The sequence below is a fragment of the Solenopsis invicta genome, chromosome 1 (genome assembly GCF_016802725.1).
Source record: "Solenopsis invicta isolate M01_SB chromosome 1, UNIL_Sinv_3.0, whole genome shotgun sequence".
In the NCBI taxonomy this organism is placed as follows: Eukaryota; Metazoa; Arthropoda; class Insecta; order Hymenoptera; family Formicidae; genus Solenopsis; species Solenopsis invicta.
Genome location: NC_052664.1, coordinates 14,871,600 through 14,898,280, shown reverse-complemented (window position 1 = coordinate 14,898,280; position 26,681 = coordinate 14,871,600). Strand labels below are relative to the sequence as shown.

Sequence of the window (26,681 nt, the reverse complement as noted above, 5' to 3'; positions counted from 1 at the left end):
GTAATTTATTAACATTAGGTCGTGCGACTAAGCAGTGCTTTTCAAACAGAATGCTCGAAGAGAGTCCATCGGAGAAATGGCAATAGGAACAGGTGGAGAAGCGAGAGAGTAACATAGGTTACGTCGTCTGTAACATTCGTCTTGTCGTGACAAGGCAGCAAATTGCTTTTGAGAGCGTTAAATTAATGCCCACGACATACATGTCTTACGTATAACCACGAATCTTCCGTAAGAAGATATCCTGTCAAGAGCATATATTGATTTGGAATACGTTGGTGAATACATTGCTTAAGTGGATACGATACGAATGAAATTAATCGTGCAATTATAGATTGAAATAACTTCCTTCTTATCTGTAGTATGGATGGAAATATACACACTTTACCAATCAATGCCACTTTTGTTTTTCTCATATTTTAGAACTCATTTAAATTTAATAAGATTTAAATTGTATAATAAATAAAAAAAATGTACTGTAAAAACAAGTTAACCGCGCTTTTTCTTTTTATTTCCGCATACAAATAGTAATATATTCACTGGATAATAATAGATTTTTTACTTTCTTTTATTTTAAAAAAAGTTTAGATATTTTAAAGAAAATAAAAAGTGTTTAGTAATGATAAAATCACCTCTTATAGATAGATAGAGTAGGCTAAACTGAAAAAAACTTTTACCATTTTGTGAGTTTTTCAATTCATGAAAAATTCATTAGTTAATTATAAAATTAATTAATAAACATTCATAAATCTCAGCATGCATCCGCATGATTTGGCAACAAGAAACAACTCAATATTTTCACGGTCACTAAAAGTGTGAAGAGATGTTTTGAGGTGTGCGAAATAAACAGCATAATTATAGTTGTGTATCATTCTTGCATAGCCAATGCTGTTCATAGAGTATATTTTCAAATGTTATGCATTCCTAGTAATAGGCGAATTTTCTTTAATTCATCTATGCAATTTTGTTCTCTCAAAGTTACATTTGCGCATAATGCGATTCATCATTCAATTAAAAATTTCATGTAACTTTAAACGTAGGGCTACTTTTTGTTATCACATTGTACAGAAGCACGCTAATTCACGAGCTCTATTAATTAATTTCTTGTTGATTAGTAAGAAACTTGCAAAGCGGTAAACAATTTTTTTTATTCAGGTTAACTCGTTCTACCTGTCCACAAGAAATAATGCAATTATCAGACCTACATATACATACAAAATATTGCTTCAACTTTTCTTATTTCACGTATTTATTTCAAATAGGTAGTATAAATGCGCAAAGGAATATAAATACGCAAAAGCGTAATAGGAAGAATGGAAGTGGAGAATGGAAGAAGTTGTCGCTAAATTGAATTATTACTGTCTATCGGAAAGTCTACAATTTATAATATAATAAAGAAGTACCAATTGATGATGATACCTAAACTCCACGACGTGAAAGACCTAGAGAATGTACCACAACAAATCGAATCATTAAAAAAAAAATCTATAATGGCTGTAAAGAAGATGTTGCCGACATTATACGGGTAAACAAATTACATGTGAAATAAGATAAAAACTAAAAATGGGATGAAAAGCTGTTGTTGGTCGCAACAGTTACACGTCGCCGTCGGCAGTACGCAGTACTGTCAGAACATGAGTCCTGGGCTCATCACCACGTATAGTGTGCATACATACATATATATAAAATTCATAATTTGTCTTAGTTTTTAGAGTAGAATTAAAATGGTAACTGTTTGAAAATTTTTGCATCCCTCTGTATATTTAATGTATATAATACGTATTTAAACATCCTGTACTTAAATATCAAATGCATATGGAAAATAGCTCGGTTTGCAAATAAATAATGAATAAAGATAAAAAAAATCGAAAAAACCAGAACTTCCTGTAAAAAAACTCAGTAAAAAAATTGTTTTTTTATTCCTATTCTGAAAGTTTTTTACTCGAATATGTATCTTCTTTCGATACATATTCGAGTAAATTTGACGTCATATTATTTTAAAATTCAGTGTTTGCACTCATCCACAAGATTTTTTTTTAAAGATAGATAAAAGCAATCAAGACAGAGAGAGAGAGAGAGAGAGAAAGAGAGAAATATTGTACAATGACTAAGTGAATATACTGAGATCATTGTTAAAAGTAAGAATTGAATTCAAAGCTCATATTTGACCAAATATATCATTTTTGTGTTTATTTAATCACTAAGAATCAGATACAAAAAAGATATATAAACATTCTTTTATTGATTATTTGATTATTAACTTTCATTTATTAACAAAAAGAGGTTTTCAACTAATTAAATATCGCAAAAACGCAAGAACATTTCTGTCTCAATTTGAAATAATAAATACAAAAAAAATATCAAATAATATCAAAATAACGTATCAAACGTTTTAATGACAAGTATCAAGAAAAACAAGTTATATATATATATTTTTTTGGTATTTTGGTAAAAAAGAAAACTATTTTTTTCCGCATAAAACCTTTTTACTCAGTTTTTCTACTCGGAAGTAAAAAGTACCTGTTTTTTTCATCTTTATTAATGAAGTACATCACACACAGACGCATGGGGAAACAAGACAACGTACGATTAACCTATATTTTTTCACGTTAATCTTTCAAGAATGCTACACTGAGTACCAAACATCCTACGCAACCACCCTCATCTACCTTCAAAAGTTTTCCTGGTCTCGCAATAGAGATTTTCATAATGTAAAACATCTTCTGTGTATAACATCCCATAGGAAACGAAGACTTATGCTCCCCTTGTCTTGATAAAGGATAAAACTATCCGCCGATTCGCTTGTCGTTCTTGCAACGAACATCGCATCTAACTCAACGCAATATTCATATATCGATATGCTAAAGTGCCTTTACATTCGGGCACAAGCGAACGAATAGGCTCTATAATCTCAACGAAGATTGAACGTCGTTGTTTCATAATGGAGCAGATGAGAAACAGCTAAAAAAAAAAAAAAAAAAAAAAAATCCGTGTTAAACTATTCAGGGATGGATAAACCTTTAATATGCATGAGCAAGCAAAATCGCATGATGTTAATATATGCTTGATATCCTTCCTTCAATCGCGAGTAGTTTTTCTCTTCGCGATTAACTCAGACGACTGATATGAAGCTGACATTAGTATGTAAAGCGCGATATTCCTGCGTGTAGTAAGATTTCCCGAGGGACTCGTGGTTCATCCACGCTAGGTGACTGTGTCTCCTCGTTCCGGAGAAACTTTATTTTTAAAGTCGTGTGCGAACTCTCGCCGTGCATCCCTCTCTGACCACCACGACCACTATATCACGCAGTTCACTTCCGTTAAACATTAAGGAAGATTGCATCTGCAATAGATTAGAAAGTTTCTAGGTGGAGATGAGTTGGTTAAATTTACGACGTCCGCGGTTGTCTAATTAAGCGATATTTTTTTATTTACGTAACGTTCCGTAATTGATTTTATGCTAGTATAATATTATTCCTCTAATTGTACATATAACTTTTTCAAAATATTTTTTTAATTTAAGAGACCAAAACTTAGGGTTCTTTCCAGCTATGCAACAAAAGCGACACTGTGTACGTTGCTAAAAAGTACATTTAGTCGTTCTGATTTTACACTTTTAAATTATTTGTAATACAGTTAATAATTAGGCTTAAATTTTCAAAACGACACTGAACTACTTGATCCAGTACACTCGAAATCGTTTATAAAAACTTGATGCTTTCTCCCTCCTTTATTAGCATTGACAATACTTGCCGTTTAACGTATAATATAATCATTTTTCGCGCTCTCTGCGTTGCGGATGACAATCAACACATCTAACTATGTAAGTCTTAAAATTATTAATTTTATCTTCGTATGGATACTTTATTGTTTTTTTTGTTATTCAATGCAGGTGTAAAAAGAAAGGTGAGTAAACGCGCATGGCGGTTCGATGTGCTGTGAGACAATAAAATTTAGGTCCAAATATCATGGTATCCAATTAAAGCTGTAGCCAAAGTGAAATCCAGCATTTGGACCCCATTCTGATTGGTTGAGACATATGGTCTACTGCGCATCTGGTTACTTGACTCACCTTTCTTCTTACACCATGATTCGATGTATAAACTTTTATAATATTTTATCAATTGACGAAGCAACAATTTCAATCACGATGGATTCTTTCAATCTTTGTAACACGTAATTTAATTCTTTCCACACCGAGGGTGACCCAAAATTAAGGTCAAAACGTTTGTTTCTCTGGATTTAATGAATTTATACGCGTATAAACGATCACCCTGTGTTGGCTTTTATTGGTATTTTTTATTTCGGTAACCTTAGTCTGCAGAGTCTTAATTAAGTTATTAATTTACAGCTAAAAATATTACATTATAAAAATGAGAGAAAAAATTTAATATTGTTGCAAAATACAATTATATTAGTTTTATCAGAGAAAATAAATACGAATTCTGATACAATGGATGGACTGTAAATTGAATACTAAGTAATGACATAAAGAACGTTTTTTTTTGCTTTATTTCTGGACGTAATCTAATTTACTGTTGAAGATATAATGTAAAAAACTTTTGACACATTGAAAAATTATTTTCAGAACGATAATCTTATATCAAAACTTATATCGGGAATTTTATTATGCGTTTACGTTCGTTATTTAATTATACTGTGAAACCGTACAAAATTCTCGGATTCTATATTAAACTGGTTTAGATTTTCGATCAAAATTTAATTGCATTAAAATTCAAACAATTCAAATTGATTAAGCTTAAATTTGACTGCTTTTAAGTCGAAATTTTCGGAAATAAAAATTGCAATAGTTTTTTAATATCAATATTAATAATTTACATTATTAATAATTATTTTGTACTGCTTTTGTAATAATTACTAAATTTGTAATCATTTAAGATAATTCTTAATCATTAAAAGATTACTTATTTTATTTCATATTTGTTCAACAAACTCAATCATTTCTTGATTTTTTATGTTAAAATTTCAAAATAAATTTTTTGAAATAAAGCAAAACCAAATTTCAATTTATTCATGTAATCTAAAAAAAACCATCAAAGCATCGGAGTCAGTCATAACTGAAAGGGAGATGACATTGATGGTCATTAAGGAATCGTTTCTTTTGATTTTTCAGTGAGTGTCAAAATTCTCTGTCATCGACAAGAGATGCACTTAGTGCTAGATCGGCCACTTTTGCGGAGGCTCTTAAGCGGCATCGTATACGGAACACGTTTCACGGTAACACGTTTTCGACGAACGAACATCGCGCGAATGCGGTATACACTAAAATCTCGCGCTATTGGGATTCAACGCGGCAGCGAGAGACGGCGACTGTAATCGAGTGCGCGTTGAAGGGAATCTAGAACGTCGGCGGCGAAGGCGACGCCGACGACGAAGGCGACAACGAAGACGATACGGAATATTCCTCTCGATTCTCATGTTGCTCCGGCTGTCGCTTTGCTCTCGGACGATCGACTCTTGAGCGCGTCGTCACTGCTTAATTTGAAACCATGTGAAATTACTCGGATTATGATTGCAATCGGGCAACGCGACGTCGTCATCTCTAACGAGCTAGAACATTGACGTAATCTATACACATGTTGTCTGAATGCAATTCTATAAATGCGAGGGAATGCAAAAGAATAAATATCCACGGCAATTATTAAAATCTAAAAACGTCAAAATAAGAATCAAATAAGTTTTATCTAACAATATTTATATTAATATTATATATATGGGATTATAATAATACTGGCTTAAATAATAAAAATTAATAAACTGGCTTGACAATAACTATATTAATATTAATTATACCATATGTTTTGATATATATATTATGACGTGTTAAAAATGTTTAACAAAATAAACTTAATTTTAAATGATGTGTGACATTTTTACAAAATTTGAAAACGGAATGGAATTCAATTGCCAAGTTTTAATTAATAAAATTTGATAATTAAATGCTATAAACACATAAACCTTCTAATCATTTAAACAAATAAAATTGGTAATATAAAATTGTATAATATAAAAAGAGACATTAAAAATGCCTTCAAATTAGGTGGAGAGAAAAATCCAATCACTGGCAGCAGAATATATAAACAGCTAACACATGTACAACTTTTGATTGGTTCTAACAAATTTTATTTTTACGTTCCAAATGTGTCTGCTCCCTAACACGCTTATAACAAAGTTAGCGCATTGTTGCTATTTTTATTGTTTATTAGATATGAAATAAGAATGGAATTACAGAAAAGTAAATTAATATTGTTGTAAACGCTTTCTGAATGTGCCTAAATTTTAGAAATTTCTGCCGAGATTTTATTAACCATTATGCGATGACCTAAAAATTTTAGCAGTATATGTATACAATATTGCTATTGTCAATACATCAGTTATTAATTGTACTATTATTAGTCTTTTACGTTAAAAAAATAATTTTTGTTTTACATCCACTATATTGCTGAACAAAAGAATCATTCTTTCTCTCCGAAGTGCTATTCCGAAGATTTTTTCAAGCTAAACACGATTCTTTGTCAGAATTTGCATAGCAGTCAGGATTTTAAGTAAATTAGAGTGATATCGGCAAAAAAAGGCATTTTTGGCGTTTTTCTATATTTTTTCATAACAAAAAAGAAACTTGTTTCTAAATAAAACCAAAGTACGTGGCGTCTAAAAGTACAATTCAAAAACTTTAAAATAAATTTTACTGATCATGATACGACTTATTTTTTGCAAGTTAAAGGCTGTTTGTGAATTTTAAACTTTTTGTATAATCAACTGTATAAGAAAGGTAAATACATGCATAAATATTTCTAAGTTAGAAAAACTGTTAAGTATTATTCGTCGCAAATTTAAAAAAAATAAATAAATATTTTAATAAACTTACACATATAGTCAAGAAAGCAAGCATAAAAGTTGCTTGGAAACGTTTTGGAGTCAATAATTACCATTTCGAATTGACAATAGCGTGTGTATTCAAAATTTGTACTGAACTATTCTTAACAGCTAAATTCAAATTACCTGATTATTTGTTGCCATGTATTTAAATATGCATTTGCCATTTTATATTGTATACTTTTTTATTGTAGATTATATACATGAAAACTTCAGAATAATGTGACACTTCAGAAAGAATTTTGGTGTTAAACAGTGTTATCGATTTTGTATTTATCATAATATTGTAGGCAATATTAAATTATACGCATATCTATCGTAAAAATTATACAAAATTGTATGTATTTTTCAGCTATGTTATATTTACATTTCAATACTTTGGTATCTCGTGTTGTTATACCTTCTCACTATTTATAATAGTGCTACAAAGAAATCTATCTAATAAAATGTTCATCAAAATACTAATATGTTTCTTTTATAATATTGAGATAAAACTTTTTCCTCGACAATAGGTATTCTTTGATGAACAATTTGAGTGCAACAAGATCTCTCTTTTTTTAATTACATTTTAATTTATTAAATCAGTGCCTCCCAATTTAAATAAATATTGGAATTGATTTCATATATCTATCTTTTGAAATTTTTAGTAACAATTCAATATGGATTCATTTTATTTCTATATAACTGAAAACATAAACTAATGGAAGAAAGTTGTTTCATTTAAATGTCGTGGAATATTATATTTGCATGAGTATAAGGCTTTATGAACGTATATTTCCTTTTTAAACTTTTTTAAACGTTTGCACAACGTAATCTGCAATTCAACGACTTTTATAAAGATGAATGATATTTCACAGATAAAAAGAGATAAATGATTACAATATAAATATTTAAAAAGTACAAAACCTTGTAAAATGCTTTCTACGTAATTAAAAGTAGCACTTTTATTATGTTATATTAATATTTATTATACTACTATGACAAATATCAAATGTATGAAGAGAGTATTCGCTTCGGCACTCATAGCGCTCTAAGCACCATTTTTTTCTTGTTTACCAAATATTAAACAAGAAAAAATAATGCTTACAATAGAGTACCTCAAGTAAGAGTCAAACAAGAGAATGGACAATAGTCGATCGGTGATTCCGGCAAATTGAGGATAAAGCGGAAGTTGCATGTCTGGTATACCATTTATGTCGACACTGTTTCAAGTGAGTTTTATCCACGTGTATTTATTTATCTGTATTTATTTTCGATTTTGCCTCATTCGCGCTCTGTTGTCCGTACTTTTATTTGAGGTACTCTAGCTTACAATAGAGTACCTCAAGTCAGAGTACGGACAATATAGAGCGCGAATGAGGCAAAACTGGAAATAAATACAGACACATAAGCACACACAGATAAAACTTGTTCAAAACGGTGTAAACACAGATAGTACATACGGACATGTAACTTCCGCTTTTGCCTCAATTTGGCAGACCAAACACCGCTCGTTACCCTGTTGCTCGTACTCTTACTTGAGGTACTCCAGTTTACAAGCGCTGTGAGCGCCAAAGCGAACGAAGCCTAAATTTCATACGTAACGCGTCAATTTTCATAAATATTATTATTATACATTTACGTATTAAAGAAGATTAAAAGTTGCGTTCTGAACTTTCTCCTCGTATAATAAATCCGATTTCTAATCGAGGACAGTTGGACGGGAAAAACTTTTCCCTCCAAACATTCTTCGCTGCCATATTTTTCACAGTTCATAAAAAGGTGCAAGAGCGAATTCCTCTCTCTCTCTCTCTCTGTTCTCTCTTTTTTCCTCTGCTCTCCAAATCCTGATCCCCTATGCGTTCATCTCTTCGCGGACCGACGAAACTAAATTACGTATTTTCGAGCACGCCGCCGCTGTCGTCGCCGCTTGGAAACTTTTCCATTTTAAATAAGAATAAATTCAGATCCGGAGTTCTCAGAGCTTCTGCGGGAAAGATTCGCAGCGCAGCGGGGGCAACAGGACACTCTCGGCTACTTCTTTCTCGAGGAACTGAGTGAGAACGATTTCCTTTACGCGGCGTTACGTTTTCGCGGAGCGAGTGAGCGAATCTCGCGCCGTCACCTGCATATGAATTTCACGGGGTGCGGCTCAAAGTAGATTTTCCACTTACTGCTTCTCCGCGCCTTGGTTACACAGCGCGGTAACTCTGAGGAAAAATGTCTCGTAGTAGTCTTTCGCGATTTTATTTCGTCGCCAGTTTACCGCCACTTTTTCTCGCCACGCGTGCGACATTTCTGTTGGGGGAAAACACGAATCGCGGTTATTGCACAAGATTCTGGGTAGTTTGACGCTTGAAAATTCGTGATAATACAATATGGTGCGCGGGCGTAAATTGCAACAGTAAATATTTGTACAAAAATAAAAGTATATTTTATATAGAGAAAGAACGTACACGGTAGAAAACAATATGTATTATAACCGGTCTTTGTTAAAATTTTAATATAACCGAATGTTAATATAATGTTCTTAGGTCTTTTAAATATTTTGTGTTAATAATAATAGGTGTTAAAATAACAAAATTTATAGACAAAAATGAACAAATAACGTAAAAATAATGTAGTTTTAAAACATCAATTCTAAAATAAATAAATGTATCGCGTCAACGTATTAGAAATATTCCCGAATGTTTTACGGAAGAAGAATGCTTCCACAATGTCTTACCAAATTATGTCACAATGTTACATTTTTGTGTTAATTTTTTACATAATATTCTTGTTGTTTTTCAACATATTTATATAACGTTAAATTAATACAAAATTTTTCCAATTGAGTTATGTGTGGTTGAATGTATAATGATTAAAGTCGCATTTAGAGTACTCAAAAGAATAAATTAGAATTTTATTTTGTTTTATTTAGAAAACTTGAAAAGCAAATCAGTGATATTATTAGATATTAATCGAACATATACAGGCCATTTCAATATAACGTGCGAATGAGATAAAGTAGATAAGGTAAATGTACGGAATTACGCTACTGACTCGAATAATGTCACCGCAATTTGTTTCGTGTCCATAATAAAACCCAGTTGATTAAAAGTCTTTAAACATTGCCGAAAAGCAATCGTCAAAATCTATCAAATGGGTTCGTCAAAGTAATCGCATGTAACGTGATTTTTCATGAAAAACGGCTCTCAAAAACCCATTTCGAAAATCTGTCACTGTTCACTTCAATGGCTAAAGTTCTTCAATTATTACTACGACAATGTAACCGTAAAATTATAAAATCAAATAATTTTGAATTGTAATAAAAAGTGTATTTTAGTGCGTTTTAGTTTTGCACGATTAATATATTTAAAAAATGTTAAAATAGTAAAGCATCATATAATTATATTATAAAATATAATGATAACCAACACACAGAGTAAAATGTAATAGGGTAGCGTCGTTTGATACATATTAGTGGGGTAATGGCAACAATCTAAAATTGATGGCGTAAATTCAGAACATTTGCAGTCCATACCCAATTCTTTTTACATAAAAATATTTTTTTTATTTTTAACTTTTATGTGCGTTTTATTAATTTACAAAATTAACTTTAGATAAAATTCATAGTTTTACGTAACATCACTTTATTTTTTTTCAAATAACCTATCAAAAATTAATCGTTGTTTAAAGTAGCATATAATTCCGTACATTTACCTTACAAAGAATTCATAGCAACTCCGAAAATGCTTTATTGAAAAGTTATAAGCATTCAAAAATTTTTATCAATAATTATAATGTTCCAAAAATTCTTTCTTCTGCAAGAATGCAGACTTTTATTCGTCAAATTAATAACTGTCAAACTTCTTCAAATATTCGTCGAATTTATTGGAATTATTTTGTTATTATTAGGTATAATTGATAAAAATCTTTAAACTTTTATAACTTTCCAAGTTAAATTTAAATATTTTCGAACATAAGTTTATATAAACTTTCTTTCCTTCTCGACACATTAATATGTTATATAAGTTTAGTACATTCGGACATCCTGTATATCTACTCTGCTCGATTTAGGAATGTACAATTTTATCCATAACGAAATTTTATCCATTAACGAAATATACATCACAAAATAAAAAAAATATAATTATCTTAAAATAAAATACAAAATAATTTTCGCGGATTTTTCATAAAGAAACGTAAGTGCAATCTTACGAGAGATAGTTTAATGGCAGTGTTCATACTGTGAGAACCATGACTGACTGCGTCTTCAATTCGACTTTACTTCGACGCAGTATCTTGGTTCTGCACGAGATACATGAGATCACGAGTCTGCAAGAACAGCCTTATCTTTGAAGATTTGATTTCGAGATAAAGGAGCAACCCCGTGGATCTCTAGACTTCAAGAGTGAAGATCTCGCGTGGATCTCGAAAAGAAAAGCCACCCCCATGATCCCTGCGGAAAACCGTCGCTTGAGTAAACTTTCTCCTCGTCTTTCTTTGCGTCTCGTCTAGCTTTCTTATGGAAGCAACGAATCTCGTGTCCGAGAGGGAAAAAAGATGGTACACGTTGCAGTTTTATAGTCAATGCCGCGCGTCAGAAATGAGGTGAATGTGACTCTAGAGTGATCGTTACTTATCGTCTGAGGTTTTTTTGGTCGTTGTAAGTAAGAGATACCTCTCTCTTTCTCACTGAGCTATGCTCGCGTGAAAAGGAACGAAATTCTACGCTACTAACGGAGTATCGTTCGCATTCGTTGCAACGAACTCCGATCGATCGCTGTAAAAAGGTTCGATCGGCTGACTCGCATTCATCTTTCTTCTCGGTGCCTACTCTTCTGCTGATCACGTAGCAATCGTATTCGTAGCAAAGAGAAGAAAATTGGAAAGCGATCGCCAACACCGATTGAATTTGTTCGTTCGTAACAAAGTAAAATAGAGAAAAGTAGGAATTTATTGTGTTATTGAAATAATCTTATAAAAATATAATGGGTTTTAAAAGAATTATCAAAAATTATAATAAACTATCGTAAAAAAAGTAACAAATTTTTAAATATTTTTAAAAGGTAAAATATTCCGTAAAAGGATTTTTTATTAACAGAAATGTCTATTATTTCCATCATATGCTTGTATTAAACTGTAAAATCTTTAATGTAAAAAATTACTTTCTAATATTTCTGACTAAATCAATATTTATTAACTTACTATTTTAAGATAACAGTGTGCATTTTTTTCTCGCGTATTACAATTGAGTAATATTATTCCACAATTTAAGAAAAAGATGTAAAAATTATATCATGTTATTTATAAATATTTTCTGTAATTTATTTTACTGTAAAAAGCTTTAACAGTTTATTCCATTAAAAGTACGATAACAAAAGAGAAGCTAAGATACTATTTGCTTTAAGATGCTCCCCTTTAATATCCCTAACTTGTGGTATCGTACCCCAAATTCCACGGCACCTTTCCCCACTTTGGCCTTTGGCATTCCAGTGCCGTAAGGATGTACCGCATGTTTTGCTGTCGTGTCGTTTAATTGAAACTAATAAAGTAAAACGATTTGTTCGAACGATAATAAATATTGATGATTGACAGGTAGACAGATAACCAATCGTACAATAGTAAATTTTTGCGTTTAATTAATAGTGACATTGATTGGCATCTGTTAATTGAGTTATTTTTATTCCCAAGCTGGACAATTTTAAGAAAATTGGATTCAAATATGGATGCAATAAATGATAATTATTCATTACTACAATCGCGAATTATAATATGATTAATCAATAAGCTGGTCAATAAATTTTTCATTTTAATCATCCATTATTTAATCTAAAATAATGGAAACAAAAAGGAATTGGCGTAACAATGTGTGCATTTCGCGCATCTGCGTTATGAGCAAAAAACTAATTAGCATAATCACAAAAAATTTATTAATAAATCAATACATATATATATATATATATATATAATTAAATTTATTTTTATATAGAATAATAAAAAAAAACATCTAATCCCTAAATTTTGAAACATAGTTCTGTTAACAATCTAAGATTGAAATAAGTGACATTAATTTATAAGATATGCCTTTCCACATAGAAAACTTTTTACAATCTTGATAAATCAACTAAAAACAAACTCCTGATTTTTATGTTTGAAAAGAAAGCTATTAAAAATTATGATCAGAGTTTTTGAGATATTCAATGAATTAGTAACCATACAATGTTTTACCAAAACTTTCAACATATATTTTATAAAATACACAAGCATCATCATAAATTTCCGATCGCATTTTAGTTTATTTTTTATTGATAACCTATCTATTTTAGGCAATATATTATATAGAAATTCATGTAATATATTGGTTAACTGGTTGAAGCCATCAGGGAAATTATATCATGATTTCTAACGTAATTTCTCTGGCAAGGAGTACACTTGCAACGGCATCATAGAAGTTTTCGCATTCGAGAAAATATCTCTCAGCCAATGCCGCCGACGTCACAACGAAAATGCATTTTGTGGACGCAATTTATTTCGATTGTGGAGAGACTCCTTCGAAGCTGAAATATGAAAACTTCTGCCGCGTCGGAGCTGTGGTACTCTCAAAAGGGGAGATTGCCCCATAGAACGATCAAGATATAGTTTCGTAACATTTATTGCATTCCACAAAAATAAAAGATTTAAATTCGTGCGCTCGTTTTCTCGGAACATAGATATAAAACGTATTGTTACTCCTCGAATCTCTTTTTATTTTATGGCTTTAATAATCAATTGAGATTTCAATTTAAATGAAAATTTTATTAGTCAACTTACATTCGACAAAAATATGAATATCTCATATTATCGGGTTACTATTTGATTATCAGTCCTTCTTGAATAAATATCAGAAACTTTGGAAATCTTTGGAAAAGAGCCAGAACTCTTTCAATTATATTGAAATACTGTGAATGAAATGTTAACTGTACAGAGATAGTTTTGTTTTCTAACAACTATAAATTAAACAAATCTTATCAGTTTCATTGTCCGCGGACTAGTATAAAACCGTCTAACTTCAAAATGTAAAGGGACAAAAAGAATGTAGATAAAAGGGAGACGGCGCGCGGCGGGTCCAAAAGAACGATACCGCGAACGTGTCGCCCGATTTTTCAAGTGCTAGCTGACTTTCCCAGTTTCCACGACGCACGATGATAATCGCGGTGCTATCGCGGTGAATGAGAACTGACTGGACACATTGTCCCGTGGTTGGAATGCGAATTATTGTGTGTATTATATAGAGCTAGCTTTCTTGCAGCCGGCACTTGGTGCGACGATACCAGAGCGCAAGTTCATCTGCGTTCCGCTTTCGCTTGGAAATTCCGGAAAATATCTTGCGCGCGACGCGACAGCGGCAGCCGTGCGTTGCATACGAAAGAGCCACATTACGTACCGACATTACCGCTGGTCTTTCGAGAAACAGATTACGCAGAGGCGAACAGAACAATAGGAAGTGTACTCCGCGCTATATGAAGTAGCGCTTCGCTGCGCGTGTACCGGAAAATATACAGTTCCCGTGAGGAACGAAATGTCATGTGGCTCACGCGTGGTGCCACTGCATTTCCTGTCATTCCTATTTACATTTTCACGCACATGATAAATTTCTAATATAGTGTCGGAATACACGGTGGGAGTACACAGGATGTTTATGCCACCTGAACACAATAGCATCTTTTGAAAAAAGAGATATAAAAGAGATAACAAGGATATAAAGCGTCTGGAATTGATGCAGAAGCCACGTTCGCGTAATAAAATTGTATTAATATAATAATAATTTTAATAGATAGTTTTTTGATTGTTTTTAGTTAATTAATGTTTACGTAGTAACATAATTGTTCAATAGAAGACCTACATGTAATTTCAAGGACTAGAAAAGAAAACGGTTTTTCAATTTTTCCGCGGGTTTTTTCAGTTTTTTTCCCCAAAGGTAAAATAATTTATTAGAAAAAGTCAAGTATGTTGGTAAAACATTTGTTTCTTTTCGTAAAGAAAATGATTGCATACATTTATTCAAAGTTAAATAAAATTAATGTCACATCCTAGATCCAGACGGCACAAAAATCTGAAAAATTGTGTAAAGACGCCCAAAAGACGTCTAATACTTTTATAACGTCTTTGTGCTTTCATGTTAGGCAATAACACTATCTTCAAAGAATTACAATAAATACATTATAGAGTTACGTATACAATACAATATTATCAAAATATAGTGTAAAAAGGATGACTTTGATACACTTTTCAAAATTTAAAAATTTTATAGCGGGTTAATATTTTCTCCTGTCACGGAAAAACGTGATTTATTGACTTTAAATCAAGGTTTTTTGTGACAGGAGTAAATATGCTATAAAATTAAATAATTGCAAAATGTTGTACCACGGTGACCCCAATATCAATATCAATGTCACCCCATTTTTATATGATTTTTAAAATCCTAGTTCACTACACTTATTTTTGAGTCCGTAGCTCGCCACACTCTGGTCTATAACATGGACAGAATATAGAAAAGAATAAAATAAAAATTTTAACAAAAAGGTTACATAAAACTTCCTGGATCACATTAGTATGCGCATTAAAAATTAGGTAGCATACTATTTACATATTAGAAAGTAGCAATTTTTCGTAAAAAAAATTTTTCAGAAAAAAAACCGAAATTTTTCTAGTTTGTTCCAGTGATTTGGAAAAAGGGATTTTTTAAAACTATAATATAGTGCGTTATTTACTTAAAAAGTTTGTTAAATACACTATTTCGTGGGCATTAGTAAAAATGTGTTTTTAACATTTTTACTTTAGAGAAAAAAAGCAATTTAGTGTAAAATTTTGAATTGCGGTAAAAAATACGAAAAAATGCAAAAGTAATAGAGAACGAATCAATCAACGTAGTAAAATGCTTCAGGTAATTTGCAAATTTTGATTAATGAAAAGATGATAGCAGATAATTTATCTTAGCATATCTTTTCATACGAGGTATAATCACGTTAATGGCGAGTGTAAGCGGATAATTATACTGCTTTCTAGTTAAATGATGTGTAATTTGAACGAAATACCTCTAGTCATACGCAAGGGCGAAACTTGCGGAACTGACAACAAAATTACTTTCACGATGAACGCCTGTTATCGAAATTTTATCGTCGGTTGAATGTAAGAAGACAAAAAAAGGAAGTGGAGCAAAGTGCTTTTAAATTAACCAATCGCGCAATTTTATTTGCCGATAATTGCCTAGTGAATGGTGCAGGAAAGCGAAAGAAAGGTACTTTTAAATTCTGCTAATTACCGAAGCCCGTCCTTCTCTCCGTCCTGGTGCGAAATAATATAGAGTCGTAAAAAAATTTGCGTCGCGAAATATTGAAACATGTAGTGAGCTGCAACGACACCATTCCATACTCCCTCGATTGCTCTTAATTTGATTAATGCTAAAAGTCGTTAACTAAATGGCCTTTTCCTATCACTATTTTTCTGTCAATTGCATGCATTTTATTTGAAATTTAAGCAAGAATGAGTATATCATTACTTGCATGTATTAAATTGGCTACTGATCGATCGTTATTACTCGCTATTTCTGCATTTATACCTCCCTTTTTTCATTATCTTTAATTGTAAGATATTTTGTACAAAATTCCAGAAATGTTAACGTATTGCAAGAGCATATGCAAATTTATTGAACATTCGATTTTATCACACATCAATGTTCGATTGTTCTTTAATTTTATTAATAATTAAATATTACAATAAATGTTGCATATTAAATCGTGCAAATAATAAAAAAAATAAGAGAAAATGTCATTTCTCAGTTAAAACGGATCTCTACTTAATAATATTTATAGAACTGAAAAATATATTCAATAATTGATACATATTAAAATATTATTAAAGATCAAGATCCGCCTCGACCAAGAAATAGCACTTTCTTTTACTTTTTGAATTAATTAATAATTATTTTTACACTTTATCTCAGTAGTATGTTTTCTCTTTAAGAAAACAATTTAATTAATTAATATTATTTAATAAATGTACCGTTTTTTTTTTAAAGCAACATATTGGTGAAAGAACTCATCAAACGAAATGCTCGAATGTACAAACTCGGATTTCGAGTATTCGCAAAAAATTCAAGAGTTGCTTTCGACACGTTTCAATATAATTCGTTTTTAAATCGAGCCATCCATACGTCGTTCCGTTCCCGCAGGGAAAACCCGGAGATCCAACACGATTTGATTGATTGCGCTCCCGTATCTATGGGAAACTCACGGCGACATATACGATATGCAAATGTGACAAGCGTGACACGTCGTGACGCATTACATAAAAATAGGTTAATCCATTACATAGTGCCGGTCGGCGGACAGGGACTAGTCTGACATTTTTTCCCTGGATGATATCCCGTGTAACGGGCTATTTCCTCCACGAACGTTACGAGATTTTATGAGTTAACGAAAAGCGAACGTGTGCGGCACCCTAAATTCTTTCTAGGATGCTCCGTGAGTCGCAGATGAGAACGCACGGATAAAATAGGACTTCAGGGTGCGTGAAGTATTTGGTTGACGTGAAATGGAAAAATATTTTCCGTGGATTTTTCTCTGTCAACTTGTCCTACAGATCTTAGTTATTTAATTTCTATCATTTAGTAATTTTATTTTAGAAATAAAAAAGAGACTGTAATTTATTTTTAAGTGTTATTAATAAATTAAACGTTAATTTATCAGTAACATTAAGATGGCATTTATTGCATATAAATATTGAAGATTTGAATAAAATATAATGCAATACAATTGCGAGCGGATAATCACAATATTAAACGTACCTTTACAAATTATTATATAACAAATGTCAAGTGATTTTTAGGAATAATAGAAAGAAAATAAAAAATAAAGTGATGTAAAGTGGAAAGCTAGGATAAGCAATTGATTAGCTTATGAATAAAACAAATATTTCTAAGAAACGAAAATATATGTTTGTGAAAATATCTCTGAGAAAAAGAAAATCTGTTTGTGATAAGTAAATATTTCTATAAGCGTATATTGCCACGTGTGACGCAAAAAGAAGAAAAAACATGAGGAAAAAGAGAATCTAGTCAATTTTTTTCGCATCATATAACGATAAAGGTATTCTCGCTGCTATAAATGCTGCGATGAGAGAAGAAGAGACAGGAAACGAGGAGAATTTGTTGTTCTTACTCCGAACTGTAAAGACTGATCTCGTGCATCAATCTTCGGCTCAATCGAACCTTTTGTGTTCATCGAAATGAAATACCGAACTTCGATCGTCCCTTTCGAGCCTGTCTTCACTTTTGCTTCGAAATATTTATTAAATTGCCCTGGAAATTACGCGATATTTCCGCTATTCTGACACTATAAATATTCAACGAACGGTAATAGGATCTACGATGATATCTACAAAGACGATGATACATTAATGATAGTTGAACACTTCCATTTATCGTGTTATCTCTTGCAAAATAATTTAATTGTAAAAGCTTTGTGAATACGGGTTTTAGACAATACGAATAGTGTTGATGTACTTAAAGAGAATTATAATATGCGAATCTCGTGGAAACGAAGCAAAATCTAACAAATGTAAACACGGTAAAACGCATTCTCTGTTCGGACTGAATAATACATAGGTGTTGTAATAATTACTATGGTAAAACTTCTACAATAAAATCAGGTTAATGAAAAGAGCTGTTTCTATCATATACAAACATATTGAATAAAAGTTGAAAGAATTGGTTATCAATGTACATTTACGTAAAATAGAACGAGATTAAAAAATGATGTATCGTTAACGAAACAAAAATCAGTCGACGGTTTTTATTTTTTTTTTTTTGCGAAAACACTTATCGAAAAATGTGACAATCGCTTGTCGAAAAGCGTATTTGTTATGACGCAATGATGACAAATCGTTGGATGCAAACGAACAATTAATCCCGCCAGTGTAATAAATAAACGTACTCACCTAGTTTTGGGGTGCGCTGTCGCCATTTACCTACTGCTCCATCATTTCGCTCACTCACTCACAGTACACCTGCAAAGATACAGCCACAATTATATAAAATAAGCTTGTTTTTTATCAGGAGAGTTCGATCTTTCTTTTTAAGCTTTTCTGCGAGAAAATGTAGAAAGACGAACGTTGAAAAGTTTCAGTTGTAGATTAGCCAGTTTACATAATTTTGAACTTTTTATGATTACTTTGAAAAAATAAAAGCAGTATTTTCCAATGGTTTCAAATCTGGACGAGATGGGTTTGAACCCGTTATGAGTATCCCGATTCCCGAAGAACTAGAGTGTTACTTCCAAGTAAACTCAAAGTCGTAGATCAAATATGTTTAAATTCGTTATGAGCACTTTACTAGAAAGGACGATGGGTAGGCAGGTATGAAATAATGAGTCTTGCTTATATATAATTTCATCTTTAAAAAAAATTTGATAACTTTAAATTTTAGTAAAATAATATATTTTTATTTTACTATAATGATCCTTTAAAAAGCATAATGTGATTGTCAATAAAAATAATAATACATATTACAAAATTCTTATTCTTGGTTTGAAGATATTATTTTCTATCCGATACTTTTTTTCTCTCAATTCCCCAGACAGCCAAATAGAGTGAATTTGCTGTCACGTTGCCAACAATCGTGCAACAACTGATTTTGATAATCGCGGGACAAGATGAGACAGCATTATGTCTATCAGATTGCACACAGGTGAATTCCAATTCTAACAACGACAAATAAATGGCAATATGTCAGCATCAATTACTTGTCGTAAAAAAGATGGCTGTCATATTGGTAATAATATAACATATCAGTACTGCTGACCGTTTGCCCTTAAAATCTCATCAAATGATTGTATGTATAAGCAGTCAGTGTTGTTTCATTCGTAATGTATCTATGTCGATGTCAGCAAATATGCAGCAAATATATAACAACATATACAATGCATTAGTTTGCTCAATATGCTATATCATGTTTGGCTATCTAGGTCATGAAAATTATTATTGAATAATGAGGATATGTTTCATTTTGATAAAATTTTGACAAAAAAAAACTAATAGTGTTTCGATAAACTAATTACTATATTAGTAACTGATGATATTCCATGAGTAAGTGAACAGTAATCATCTGTTAAAGAAAAAGATAGTAATTTGACACATATTTACATTTTATTCAATAGTTTTGTTAATAATCAATATTTTATATTGAAACTAGAACGATTATATTAGTCAATGTGTTGTTTAATAAATTCTAGACTCAAATATTTATTACTTAGGACATGATTAATAAAATTTTATTGACACTGCATAACGAGTGAAAGAAAAAATAGGATGGTCACCGTAAAAATAAAGTTAAAAAATTGATTTTGTTTAAAAAAACACACAGTATTTTGTTCAAAATTATATAATTTTTAATTTTTCATCATTTAGAATTTTCCTGATTTAGAATTTTTGTGCATTTAGAAACCTTAGAAATATCATTTTCTTGTTTAACATTAAACAACATAAAATATCTCAAATATTTCTGAATATAGCCTCATAGATTGACAATCAATTTATTGTGAAGAAATAAAATCTCGTCTAAGTAGTTATATTAATAAAATGTTATGTTATTGAATAATTTTGCATAATTTGAAACGTCTATAGCTGAATAAAAAGTACCAAAAAAAACACTCGAGTGTACGTACATTCATATGATAATACATTCAATTTTAAAAACAATAAGGAAGTACTCTCTGAATCAGTAAAATCCTACTAATTTGAAGTGCTATACATATAACTGTAATTATTAATACTTATTCACTGTTTTTCAATGATTCCGCTTAAGAGCAGGATGACCCTCATTATCAGTAGAATCATTGTTCGGATTCAGTGTACTACATTATCACCGAAAAACATGTATCACATAAGTGCATATATCACTGATTGATATAGTTATAAGCATACCACTAAAATCACGCTGCTCACTGATTTTCAGTGATTAATACATTAATTCCAATTTAAAGAGTATGTGTAATTAAATGTTAAAATGTATCTGGAAAAAGTTTCAAAATGTTGAAAAGTAAAAATGCCTTATAATAATTGTCAGCTATTGTGTTTTGGCATATTAGCGTCACTACATAACGGCGGACTACTAAACAAATGATTCCAATCGTTAGAATTTATCACATAATAAGTAATTAAAGATAATAGCGGTAGTCGTTCCTTACATAGAAAAAAGTTAGTATTAAATCAACAATTTATTATTTCATATATAAGCAGGAATGTAAAATTTTCTTGGAAGAATGTATAAATCTTATCACATATAATTTGCTTACATAAAGAGAAAAATTTTTTCCATGTAGACAAATTATGTCTGTTTAAGATTATAAATTCTTCCAAGAAGATTTTGTATTTGTGTTTATATATCAAACAATAAATTGTTGATTTAACATTAATTTTTTTTCTATGTACATTAGTCATAATATTATCTTCTCCTCTACTGATATTGTAATCAATTTATTGAAACATTTTATAAGTTCTTTTTTTAAGGGTATACACAATTTTTTTATATATGTAAATCATCTGTTTAACGCTATGTAATCCCTTTCCAATATTCAACATTTCAAGAATAATATTCTCAAAACAAGAATGTTACTTTTTTCTGTGTAACAAATGAAGAAGACCTTATTCGGATCTTTATGATAAAAAGATATTTTGTAATCTTTCAATTTCTGATAGTAAAGTATTATAATAAAATATAAAATACTTTATTCCATTTTATCCATTGTTCTTTATTTTATTAATAAAATTTACTAACATTTTCAATCTTAGAATTTGTGTATTATTGATAAAAGATTTGATACTTCATTCTTTACAAAATAGAAAGATTCGATTCTTTACATTAAAACTACTTATCGACTTTCGAATTCTTGCAAAAATATTCATTCTAAAATTTAAAAATGAATAATCAATATCGATTACTTCGCAAGAGCACAATGTAATATTTCTAAATGTTACTCGAATTTTAGAAAATATTGTAAAACTTGATTGAATTTGACTCGGATTTTTAAGTACTTATATTAAACTTGATTCCATCTTTAGTTATTATATAAACACGCATATGTTGCATTGGATCTAGATGTATCTAAACGCTCTCTGAGCGGCTAAGTAGCAATTGGAGATGATTGGTTCTTACCTTTGAAACCAAGCAATTATCTACAATTGCTACTTAACCGCTCAGTGAGCGGTTGTGCATCTGGATGTGCCGATTGTAACAGCTTGAGTAGTTGTGGAAAGAGATATGAGAGGCTCTTCGGCCTACGATCTTAAATACGGACTTATCGTACCTCAATTAACGCAATACCACAATCGTCGTCTCGCTTGGCTCTTAACGCGAAGAATATGCCCGGTGATCGATGGTAAATCGATACGCGGTGGTAAATTGATGTGAACTGCAGCTTGAATTCCAGCGACTTAGTCTACCCTGAAATAAGACGTGAATTATAGATCGTCCAAGGTGGATTCTATCTTACTAAAGCTAATACTTACTAGGCTAACCTTTAATTTGCACTTAAGTACTAGGATTGTTCTAGATCAATTGATCAATAGTTCTGACTTAATGAAACGTTTCCATGTAGCTGAAGTAACATTTCAGAAACATTGCAACATTGTAAATTGCAACATAATATTGCAGAAACGTTTTAGACATACAATATCATTTCCAAATGTTCCAACGATGTTGTAAAAAGATTATAAAATTTTCAGGATATACATATGTATGGTAAAAGATGCGTGGAGTATGCATCAATATGCTCTAAATTGGAATCAGTGTATTATTTACTAAAAAACAGTGAACACACATAATCTGTTTTCAGTAATATACTTATAAGTATTTCATTCAGTGATATATGTATTAGTTTTCAGTGACAATCCACCAATTCAATCAATGAGAGTACCCTCTTCTTAATCAGAGTCATTGAAAAATAGTGAATAGTCACTGATGATCAGTTATAAATATAGCACTGCAAACCAGTAAGATTTCACTAATTCAGATTTAGAAAGTGTGTAATTTTATGTGAAAAGGCATTTGTGCCGTCCTTGTATTTTATTCAATATAAACCTATTAATAATATAGATTCAAGACCATGATTTGTATACAACAAATTAAATAGAAGAATGGTATTGACGCCTGTATGTAAAAATCACATATGAAATACCTAGATTTTACTATGACTGTCATGGCCAATTCATTCAAACTGCTCATTGTTACTTTCAATTTCAAACACATCTTTTGAAATAAACTAGAACAATATTATTACAAAATTAAATTGAAAATCAATACCAATGCCAACTAGCATCTTTAAAATCTCCTATCTCGAAGAAAATGAAAAAACTGTTGCGAAAAATATTACTTCAGCTAGGATTTGAACCTGGATCTCCCTTTAAGTCTCTTATGTCTATTTCCATTAACATAAATTAATTTTGATCTCAGTTTAACTTACTCTTTATCTTTATCTAATTTTTAGAATTAGAAAAGGATAGAGTAAATTAAATTAAGACCAAAGTTAATCTACATTGATGAAAATGAACATTCGCCATTAATAATATTAATAGACTAGTATTAATAATATTAACATTGTTACTTTATACATGTCAAATAAAGTAAAATAGTGATGTTAATTACAAAACGTTATGTAATAGTTTTTATTTTTATGTAAAAATTTAATAAATTTTTAATATGCAGAATACTTTAGATTTCAATGGATAAACTTTGAGAATATGTAAAGACATTCCAGAAAGATGAGAAAAAAACTTTTTGTATAATCCACAATCTTTTTTATCCAACTTTTGAATGCAAAAAGATTGTGAACTTACACAATTGTAACAAAATTTTTCTTATCTCTTTTGGACGTCTTTATGTATTTTTAAAGTTTATCTATTAAATTTTAAGCGTTCTGCATATTTGTAGTAACATGTTTGAAAATAATAACTTGCACCATATTACCGTAGCCTTACATTCTAACATGTCAATGTTATCGTAAGCTTGCAGTAACTTTGCAGTAACATTTTAATTAGCAATATTACAATATGTTTCCATGTAAGCAATCTATTTCAGTATTGTATGGGATAACATGTGCTGTAATACGATTAATTGATAGTCATTTAATATTTGCAATGAAATGGGTGCATTTCTTCGATAATTGCGATATCATCGATATTGTTTCAACAAGAAACCAAATTTAGAAAATCTATAGTAAAAATTAAAAACAAAATATGATCACATTCGAAATATGGTCACATTCGAAAAATAAATTAGAATTACTCTGATTACTCACGGTTCATTAGCTTTGTCACGGTTATTAACGCTGTACATGCATCTAGTCCGGGCGTTCCTACTGTCGTTTTCGAACCGTGTCGAAAGCAGAATGTCAAGATTTCTACGCGCTTATTTAGTCGAGCCTAAATGTAAACATCGGACATGATAACACCTTGAGGTTCCCTTCGTTCTTATAATGACGGAAATGCTGATATGCTTCCCAGACTCTTTATTTAAACCTTTCTCAATCGTCCGAGTATATTAATTATAAAATTCTTGCGATCTAATACCGACGTCCTAACTGGATTAATTACTAATAACGTTATTGCTTCGGTGTTTTACATTGGACTCGTCTCGTCCGTGGACTCCGTGGCGCGAGTCTTCGCGATAATTCTCCTTTCGGAAATCATCCGTAACAATTTCGCGAGTCACGCTCGGTCGATAATCGCGATTGGTACACAACACGACGTTGTTTATCTCCACTTTTATTTTTCCTGATTTTTGTAATCCGGAGTTACTCTACTCGATGTGTCGTTTCTCCGAGAATAAGGTAAAATAAATTAATGTAAATAACATTTGCGTTCTGTTAAATATTCTCAATGTTTGTTCGACCACGCAATGTGCTCATGTTGAAACGTTGCTACTGTTTCTAAATATTCGAAATTAACATGCAGCATTAATATGCAGCAAAATGTTTTGTCGCTGGAAAGAGAACGCTATCAGTCCAATGTCGAAAAGCCCAGTTCAGCATTTATAATATCGCTACTGTTCGCGCGTACGCAAGGCACACAAAAACAAGGGATAAAAAATGAGCGATTACCGAGCGAAATGAGATTAATTATCCGATGGACGGGAACGTGAGCGGCGTATCGCGCGTCACTCACCACCGTGAGAGATGCATCGTGTGCCTAATTGAGCATCGAGAACATCGTCCGAACAGCCGAGCGCGTTTGATGTATTAATCGCATTAAGACACGCGGCGATGATCGGCCGTCGTTATTACGTCCCGAGTTACGTTTAACGCGCAACACGTAGCGGTTGCGATTTTATTACAATGCTCGCACGTCACTGGCGCCGCCGTCACGCGGCTCGACAGTTTTTCGCTTGACTCGCGCAGTTGTCACTTCCGGTGCGTTGTTGTCAGTCGGTCTTATCGTCCGCGTCGCGTGCATCCCATTCGTCTCGTCTCGTCTCGTCTCGTTTCGTTGCGACGCAATGACACCCAGATCGCGTTTCTCCGATCGGAAACTCGGATCCGCGCGAACGTCGCGCGACGACGCGACGACGCGACGACGTCGGAAACGTCGGGAGGCGTCGAAGCGAGCGTCGCGACGTGTCAAATCACAACGCCGAGTTGGCTTGCGTATGCGATCTCGTGTGTAACGTCGCTAACCGACGTCAGGTCGCCGCGACAGCACGATTCGGCGTCCGTTATCGGCGTTCATCGAGGCGCGCGTGGTGGTTTCACCGTTTCGCGTTGCACGCGTTCACCCAGACGCATTGAGACGCATCGGGAACGTCGAAGTAAGATGTCAATTAGATGGCAATTAACGGTATTTGTAACTCGGCTGTCAGATTTCTCCAGCGTTTCCCCGAGTTTCGCGGTCGTGAGTCGTGACGTCACCGCCGGCGCTTCGGTATGAAGTTGACGCGTTTCGAATTTTTCATGTGCAGAAACGTATATTATATCGATCGTACGCGTAGCACGAACACGGACGTTGCCGAGTTCGCCAGAGGCAAACAATCGTTGCGTTTCGTTTCTCTTTGTTTGTTTGTTTCAAAACGCGAGTCGCGCGATACGGTAAGTCTCTGTCGTCAGTAATTAGCCCGAATAACTATAATTAGCTGCGTTTTTTTGTTCATGGATTTGTATTCGCATGTTTGTGCTCGAAACAATGGAATAATTGCGACAGCATTGTGCATTGATTGGTAAACATTTATATTTATTCATCTCTCGTATTCTTCTAGCAACCGTTTACTTTTTGTGATGTTTTAGCGTCATTGCATAATAGCGATCGTACTGACAAATATTAATATTATTAACTATAATTCTGCCATTAAATAATTGTATAAATAATAAAAATAAGTAGTAATGTAGAGTCCAGACGAGCAAATTAAGAAAGTATTAGATTTCTAATAAATATAAATAAAAACTTTATTAAACAATAATAATTTGACAATATTATTATATTAATGTATATTAATTTAATAATAATAATTGAAACTAAACCGTTTAAGTAATCACACAAATAGGAGAGTGTTAATTACAGCTTCGATCGTGTTGTAATCAAATTCATGCAAGCAAAAAAATTTTATTTGCAACATTTTATTTGTTTATGATATCATAACTTTTTATTTATACAAAGAACTTATAAATTCAATCAAACAAACTGGTTTAACTAAAACATCTTGTTTTATTCAACCAAATGTGTTTTTTCAGTGTATAAATAAATTTTTAATATTTATAAAACTGCACGCCGAATACAGTCGGACTTAAAATGCAATCATAAAC

The 26,681-nt window shown here is 31.8% G+C and overlaps 2 protein-coding genes across 7 annotated transcripts in view; one reads left to right on the top strand and one right to left on the bottom strand.

Annotated features, from left to right (window-relative positions):
* LOC105194318 overlaps positions 1–26,681 on the bottom strand; it is a 294,708-nt gene that overhangs the window by 19,051 nt on the left and 248,976 nt on the right. Inside the window, exons 1-3 of one of the 3 annotated variants that reach the window (XR_003268387.2) lie at positions 24,189–24,560; positions 22,200–22,336; positions 18,835–18,903 (exon numbers count right to left, since the gene is read on the bottom strand). Coding sequence is in view for 1 of the 3 variants with exons in the window: in XM_026132193.2 (XP_025987978.1) it covers positions 22,327–22,336 (10 nt within the window). In the remaining 2 variants the exon portion in view is untranslated. Of the gene's footprint in view, positions 1–18,834; positions 18,904–22,161; positions 22,337–24,188; positions 24,561–26,681 lie in introns of those variants that run through there. The other 2 variants (XR_005575573.1, XM_026132193.2) reach the window with 2 other exon arrangements.
* The window catches only part of LOC105194317, a 302,455-nt gene that overhangs the window by 55,577 nt on the left and 220,197 nt on the right, over positions 1–26,681 (top strand). Inside the window, exon 1 of one of the 4 annotated variants that reach the window (XM_039453578.1) lies at positions 25,508–26,098. The exons of the other annotated variants lie outside the window; for them this stretch is intronic. The gene's annotated coding sequence lies outside the window, so the exon portion shown is untranslated. Of the gene's footprint in view, positions 1–25,507; positions 26,099–26,681 lie in introns of those variants that run through there. 4 annotated transcript variants of the gene reach the window in all.